Here is an 8,404-nt window from a genome sequence, read left to right as displayed (position 1 = left end):
TGTCTATTTTGTTTGTTTATTTTGTCTTTTTTTCCCTAATAGTAAGGGCTAGGGCCAGGACTTTAGATGAGAGTCATGTGAATGCACCAGGGTATACAATTCATGGATAGACACAGAGGCAAGTCCTGGCACCTGGTACTCCCGAGGTCATCCCTGGCTTATTATCTCTTTGTTGCCCTAGCACATGCCTGGAAAAAGGTGGAGAAAGAATAGAACCTCCCTGACCTGGTATGCGATACAGAGAGACTCTACCCAAAGGTTTAGCATTCAATGAGGCAGCCTCCCATGAAATCCAAGGTCGTGACAGCCATGGCTCATTATGCAATTGCCCAAAATACTCTTATTAACTCACTGAGACCTATGGGCTCAGAGTGCAGAAGAAACCTTAGTCTCTTCCAAAAAATAAGTGGATGATGGGAAAAAGGGCCTTGGTTTCATCTCAGCCTCCATAGGAAGGCACAGTTAAGTCTCTAAATTTTAAAAGCTTGCAAATGAGTTTCTCATTTGGAAAAATACATCATGATTTATTTTTTCTACTTTTTCTACTTCATGTGTCAGGGTATAATTTTAAATATATAACTTTCAATTCTAGAAGAAGCTTACTTTACTAAGCTGTTTTTCGGTTAAAACTCTCTTGAGTAGAAGATAACTGTATTTCTATCTTTAGGCAATATATAGAACTATTGTCTTATATTTGAAAATAAGGATTAGTCCAATAAATTTGGGATAATTTAATTTTAGAACTCTTCAGCAAAGACTGTAAAAATGCTCTAAAAAGAAGCACAAATTTTGGCCTCAAGTGTGGATTTTTTTCTAATTGAGCAACAATTACCTGACATAAATGTTGTACTATACAAAAAAAGGAACACTGTGAGGCTGTGAAATACCTATTATTTGCATAAAGATATAAAATTGTTTTTCAATTCATTTTACTTATAGAGAATATGTTAGATGGGTGACTAGTATCTGTAGGAGTTGTGGTTGGCATAGGAAACTGTTCACTTCCCCTTCAAGCAGATGAACATCAAGTTGTAGCTGAGATGGGGGTGAAGAGACCATACATAGCCTTTTTGGGCTTAGTTTGTTTCAAATGTGTAGTGGTTAGCACATGACCTATATTTGTTTCTCCCAAATTCCAGTTGCATTACTGTTTTAATATAAGACACAGTGGTGCCAACTAATATATCAAACCATGATGTAGTCAAGCTAATTATCACTGATTTGATGAGTAAAAGATATACTTATTAAATAGATTTGACTATTTATTTAGGCTTATAGAAATCTGTCATTTGCTGACATATCCTGAGCAACAAACTGGGCATTGTCCATTCCTAAGCACTGCAGCAGGCATGTAAGTTTTGAAGCTTTCAATAAAGCATTTAGCTCAGTAACTATTTCTTACAAAAATATCAATTTTCTTTTCATATTAAATATTTTCTGCACATTATATATTAACAAATAATCTGTCAAAAATAAAAATAAAAACATTTTCCAATTATATTAAAAATACACTGTTGTTGACCTAACACATGACCCAACATAAATATTATTAATAAAATAAAAATATTAACATTAACCAGGCATGCTGTGCGTCCCTGCCCATGAATTTGATGGCGCCATTCAGACTTGTGACAATGCTGGATCCCCTGAGGTTACCTTCTCATATTCCTTCTTCGGTTCTTTACTTTTTTGATTTCTGTACCTGAAAATATTCAGAAATAAAACTGTCAACACTGAAGTTAACAGTAATAAGAAAAAAGTATGTTAACGAAATAAAAACAAATATACAGACTCCAAAGGTGTATTAGCATGGTGTTTCCAAAATGGCACAGGTGAATAGCTTTAGGTTAGACTAGGTAAAAGAAAAAAAAAAAGTAGTGTTCTGTAGTCAAATAATTTTGGAAAGAAATGGTGAAACACAGTTAAAGGACTGCTCAAAGGCTTTAATGTGATCATGAATATTGTGAAATTCCAGGAGGGCACGTGACCACATTTGTGCCTGCGTTTTGTTCTCTCTCTCTCTTTCCTACCTTCTGTTCCCTCCCTCCCTCCCACCTCCTTGCTTGCTTGCTTGCTTGCTTGTTTTCTCTCTCTTTCTATTGAGGAACTAGTATTTCAAATATCACTCTGCATTACTACATTCCACCTATCACATTCATATAATGCTATCACCAATCAAAATAAAAATATTTATCAGGCACTAATTAGGTAACCAACAGCATTCTAACTGCTTTACATGCATTATTGACTTTATTCTCACATTTAGCATTATTATCCTAATCTTACAGATGAAGAAAGTGAAAAACAAATAATGTGTTATGTAAACTTTCCAAGGTCTCAGCTAGGATTCATAGATTTATCACACAGTTCAGAATCCTTATTCATTCATTAAGCTGTCTTCCTAATATTTTGAGTTTATTTTTTACACACTTTGGAGATGAGGCATGCAGCCTTGAGAAAGCTATCATGTCTATGATTAGTGGGAGAACGTAGAGTAGAAAGTCTTTGTTCTTAACTCAGATCTGCCACTTGTCAACTATATGAGCTGGGGCATGTCAGTTTACCTCTCTACACCTCAGTCTTCCCATCTATAAAGTAAAGGATTATAGTCAAAGACCTTTCTGGTGTATTTCAGTTTCAGTAATATTCAGTTTCATGATTATAACTAGGAAGACATCACTATTTGATAGATATTTAGCCTCAAACATGGACAAAATAAATTTAGTTGTATAAAAGTAGCACACTTTCAGACCTTCAAAAGTAGACGTGCACTAATTTCAAATCTATGTTGGACAATTTTACTGTTTTCAAAATAAGGATTTCATGGAGACATTTTAAAGGCAACCATCATTAACTAATTCACACTGTTCCCATACTCTGGTCCTAGCCCTTTAAAAACTGCCAGTCTATGGTTTCAGTGTCCACTCTATTTTTTCTGTTATTAACTTGTGACAGTATTGTATATGAGGATGGGGCATGACTATTTTGGGGGACTGATGTGATCCATTTTTTAACAGCTTTTATAATTGTGTGGAAACTCATTTCTACTAGTCTTCTTTAAATTTTAAAATCCCAAGCCTCTGGAGTTATTAACTTACAAAGGTGTTGTTTTGTGAAATACAAAATTTGACCTAATAAGTTAAATACAGTTGGCTCAGTATAACAGCAGCATCATGCCTTATGGTTTATTTTCACATATTTTATCTTATTCAATACTAAAAATAGCCCATAATTAATGTAGGATAAGGATTTCTGTCCATATTTTATAGAGAAAGAAACTGATACTCCCAGTTCGACTCGCATAAGGTCACATAGGGAATACATAACAGAACTAATAATAGAGAGAAGCCCAGATGCCCTGCAGCTAAAACATCTTTGTACTTGTCATCAGTGCAGATTCTATCTTATCCTTCTAATACTCTACCCATATTTTTACTCAGTTTTTAGGTCTCTATTGTATAAAAGTAATTTATAAAAGCAGATAATTAAAAAAACACTGACTTACCATCTGCAGAAATAGTATATGGAACCAGCTACTATCACAAGAAACAACATAATAAGAATCACAGTCAAAGCCACATATTCTGTGCTCAAGGGTTGGTAGACAGTTAAAAAGAAGTGTTCACACCGGACACCAGTGTAACCCACTTCACACCTAAAGGAAAATACAAGAGAAAAATCAACTATTTGAAAAAGAAATCATAGCTGTAAATTAGTCTTGTAAGAACAAATTTCACTCTGTAATGCAAGAAATAGACAAGATTTATTAAAAGTTGTAAAGATGAGTTCAAAGCTTGACCTTAGAGTTGGGCCAACATTGATAAAAGGGCTCCACAAAGCTCTGAGGCTAAGTCATGGTATTAAAATGACAGTTTGGTTCATCTGTCAGAGTGGCTGATCTAGAATGGTGTTTTGTAAGTTTTGTAGGTTCGAGATGCTTTTTGTCAAAATTGGTGGAATCAGCTCTTAAAGTAATAGCTGGTATAGAAGTCCAATGAAAATATTAAAGGAGGAGCTGCTATCTTGGCCAGTGTGAGAGCGAGGCATGTGAAGCCCTCCCTGCTCGGCTCCTCCGGAGTATCCACAGAATTTGAAAGCTATTTGTAAAAAACTCAGTTGATAAAGTTTCTAATAGTATGGATAAACTGCATTCTAACAACCCATGGAAATATAGTATTACTTCAAAATATACAAAGGGACAGAAATATAGGTATAAACATTGCTTTTGCTTTTATTTTTGGTGTATTACCTGCAGTAATTTTCATTCATGTCCACCAGGTAGATGCACTGTCCGTGCAAACAGTAGCCGTTCATATCAGAGCTGCACTTTGTAATTGACACTTGAGCCACACGTGGATTGTCTTCTGTCTGAACTGCAAAGGAAATGAAAAGTTTATTCCACTATCTTCTTGGAAGTATTGATGACTCTTTCATAGCAGGAACCAGTGATTTTCTCAATGAAACAAGTCAGATGCCAATCAGTCAAGGAGAATTTTCAGGAGTAGGAAGTCACTCTAGTTATCACACTCCCTAGACTAATAAACACCTGAACCCAAAAGAAAATGTCCAACAGACTAAACAAAATAAAATAACATTTGAGGATTTAATTCTCAAAAGGCAGTCTTTAAGGACAGAAAAGGTAAGTTTAATACATACACATCATTACCCTCCACAGTAGTTTTGAAGGTACTTCAAAAAATTCGTGGAAAGATTCATATTATCTTTTCATTCTACTTTTTCATGAACTTTTTGAAGTACTCTTGTATTATTCATTTCTCCAAACAACCAAAAAAGGGTGGTGGGGGGAGGTTGACTAAACCTCCAGAGAGCTCTGTGGTGAAAGACAAGAGAGAAAGTAAAGTTGTTGTGGAAAATATCCTGTTTCCTCAAGATAACCCTTAACTCAAGAGGTCATACTGGATATAAAGCAGATCTCCCTTGGACCACATCCAGAGTCTGCAGCCCTTGAGAGGAAAAGACTGTGCATTACTTATCTTTGTATTTCTATGCCTTAGCACGATGTTTGGCGTATGAAGTACCTCATAAATGTTTTTTGAATGAACTCTGTGACTGGAAAGGAAAGACATTATTTGTTCCTCTTACAAATATATATACAAGTGTATGAGTCTGTGTGTGTGTGGTGAGAGAGAATCGACCGTGTACAAAGCTACATTTTCCTGTTTTGCCTGGGACAGTCCATCAGTGTGGCCTCTAATGATGGCTTTACAGCAAAGCTCTAGGGAATGGCCAAAGGGAATTTGATTTTCTTTGTTTCCTATCTCTTTAAGATCAAATCTTTATATATAATTGATTTCTGATCACTCTCCCACCAGTTATTCCTTTATATAAATTTTTGAAGAACTCTAGTTTATAAGGAGGTTAAAAAAAATACAGCAACTGTTATCTTTGAGTTTACATTTCTGTTTTAAAATATGATGGTACAACATTGACAAAATCGGGCTTACCTAAAGCTGTGCAATTATCGTCAGATTCTCCTGGGATACATGATGGAATCACAGTTGTACTAAGAGCTCCTTGTAGAAGATGAAAACCTATTTATGGAGGTAAAATAAACATATAATTAATGTTTCAAGGAAAGAAACCTTGTTCAGATTTCTATATAGCTGCAGTATTTACAGAATTGTTTTAAATTGTTTCAAGGATTTGATCCATCAAAACCATAAAAGAAAATCATTCATAGAAACAGCCAGATAACTGAAAATAAATGAACCCCCAGTCCTTCTGTCCTGGACTAAAAGCCTTGCCATTATATTCATAGTTACAGATCTAACCTGCTCTAAATGTTCCACAATATCATTTTCAAAGAATGGATTTTGAAGTTTGATTTCCTAAGAAGGTTAGCAATTGGAGAATTCCCACTGTTTTACTCCATGATGTGTTCAGAGAGGAACTCCAAGGTAGACCCCATCACAAAAGACTTCAAATAAAAATTGCGTTCCGCTTATGGTAAAAACTAAACAGAAGACTCAACCTAAGATACATTCATTGTTAAATTAAGTGCCTTGGTTACTTTTTACATTGTATTACACATGAAAATAGATTTTAATTAATACAATGTACTCTAGCTAAAATCAGAATATATCTTATCTAATACGGGAAGGAGCAGGCAAGCCAGGTGAACCACACCGAGCACCAGAATCCAGTTTCTATCAGCACATAAGAGTTTGAACCAGCTATTCCATCATGTGTCTTCCGTGAAACGATAGATAAACGTTGGGAAACAGACATCAGAATGATTCAAGTAGTTTCCGAGTTGTAGAGAAAACCTGATAAGAGGAACCCTTTTAATGGCACACTTGTTTACTTAAGAGCATTCAGCTGCTTCTGTTTAAGCTTCAGGTGTTTCCATTTTGACCACTCTTTCCCATCTGGATGAGTAACTTATACAATAAATACGAATGGTGGCGGTAGTAGCAGGACTTAGCAGCAGTTAACATTTCCTGAGCACGTACGACGTGCCAGCCAGGGTCCTATTCACCCTATCTATGTTATCTCATTTAATCCTCTCAGTAACTCTCTGAGGAAGATTCTGTTATTATCGCCATTAAACATATGAGAAAACTGAGACATAAAGAGTTTAAATAACTTTTCCCAAGGATATATGTTGTTAAATGGGCGACATGACAGAATTTGTAAATGGGCTATAACACTGTGATATAATAGATATCACTTAGAACAAACTAGGGTAACTGTAATTGAGGTAGACTATCTAACCTCATAGGTAGACAATCAAGTATGGTGGAAAGGCAGCCCTGTGAGAAAGCTTGACCTGTGAGATTTTGGACAAATTAATTAACTTCTCTGGGTATTAATTCTCCCTACATTACAGAGTTTTGGGGAGAATAAAATGAAATTTTATATATATATATATATATATATATATATATATATATATATATATATATATATATATTTTTTTTTTTTTTTTTTTTTTTTTTAACATGCTTTACATAAATGTTCCTTGGCTCTCAACTTCCAGTCTTTGGCATTAGCAGTGTATGTGGGTGGTGCCCTCTACTGGTTCATAAAAAGATTATAAATCACTTCATAATTTGGTATATTAAAGGACAATTTAATCCGTGTAATTTACAGAAATTTTATTTTATTTTTTCTTAATTAGAGGAGACTTGTATCTGTTAAGAAAATTGAATATTCTTTGGGTTTTAAAAGCTAAATTACATATCAGCATCATAGTTTATATTTTCATGTTTCAAACTTGATACTTAAAACAATCTTGTGAAGTAGTTACTAGCCCCAAACAACCTGAGTGCCTTTAAATTAAATGTCTTGTCCAAGATCACTTATTTAGTGACCACAGAAGACAAGAGTTAGGAAATCTATCTTTAGACCTCAATTCTCTTACTCTTTCAAGGTATATTTTGAAAGGTATATTTTTTGAAAGGTATATTTTTCATATAGTATAAGTGCTGCTTCAATTACTGTTATAGACCAAAAAAACTATTTTCCACATTGTTAGTTGAACAGACAAAAACTATTTTCCACATAGCTTTTTAAGAAGGATGATCGAGATTCTCATCCAAGTCAATTTCGCTCTGCTTCTAAGTATAATTTTGCCATGCATTTTTACTGCTGAAGAATTAAACCCTTTAACTTATACAGTCTCCTCAATATAAACTGGAATTCTAGTTGCATGTGTTTATATCCTTGACAATCCTATGCCTCCACACTTCTTCAACCAAGGAAAGTTTTGGAGGAAACATTATTAGTTCTCCTTCTAGGAAAGTGCCAGCCAGGAAAAAAATGCACTTTTAAGCTAGTTTCTCTATCTTTTTCAGAAACCAGAGTCTAAGCTTTCCTGTTTGGAATTGCTTACAACCGCAACTTTCAACTATTATAGAATCCAGCTAATTGTTTTGGGGTGTTGCTTGTTGATCTTTTTTTTATAAAGGGTTTTTAGTAATTGTTGGTTTTTCCACTGTTGGAAACTTTGTTCCAGTTGTTCAGGCCACAGGTGAAATATTTGTCTTTGTTAATTAAAGAATGTTCAGCCCAGGGCGTGCCTCCATGAAAACTGGGCTTTCCTTACCTGTGACTCTCCCTTGGACACAGTCCATCGCTCAGGGTAGTTTCTGTGAGACTTGCTGCATTAACTCAGCAACAGATGAAATTGTAAATAATTTTAAATGCTCCTCTCAATTTAAAGTGTGTAATTGCAGTTCCACCATAGATGTAAGTAGCCAATAAAACAGCAAACTTGGTTCTAAATCATTTGTCCATCTACAGAGCTGTATTGCTTTAAAGCAGTGATTTTAGAGTGTCCCTTCACTCTGCCTCTGCCCTAAGCCCTTGCAAACTAGGGAAAAGGAGTGAGTCAGGGTGACCAGAAGATTGAAAAGTCCACCCACAGAGGATTACGCCACCC

At 35.0% G+C, this 8,404-nt stretch overlaps 1 protein-coding gene across 1 annotated transcript; it reads right to left on the bottom strand.

The window, feature by feature from the left end:
- Positions 1–1,620: 1,620 nt before the first annotated feature.
- EREG (epiregulin) lies at positions 1,621–8,096 on the bottom strand. Its single transcript, XM_063107456.1, has 5 exons — positions 8,069–8,096; positions 5,466–5,552; positions 4,250–4,373; positions 3,506–3,655; positions 1,621–1,702 (listed from the first exon to the last, which is right to left on the bottom strand). Exons 1-5 carry the CDS (start codon positions 8,094–8,096, stop codon positions 1,621–1,623), a joined length of 471 nt encoding a protein of 156 aa, XP_062963526.1.
- Between the last annotated feature and the right edge of the window lie 308 nt (positions 8,097–8,404).

The sequence above is a fragment of the Cynocephalus volans genome, chromosome 9, assembly GCF_027409185.1.
Source record: "Cynocephalus volans isolate mCynVol1 chromosome 9, mCynVol1.pri, whole genome shotgun sequence".
Lineage (NCBI taxonomy): Eukaryota > Metazoa > Chordata > Mammalia > Dermoptera > Cynocephalidae > Cynocephalus > Cynocephalus volans.
This window is presented reverse-complemented; position numbering and strand designations above follow the sequence as displayed.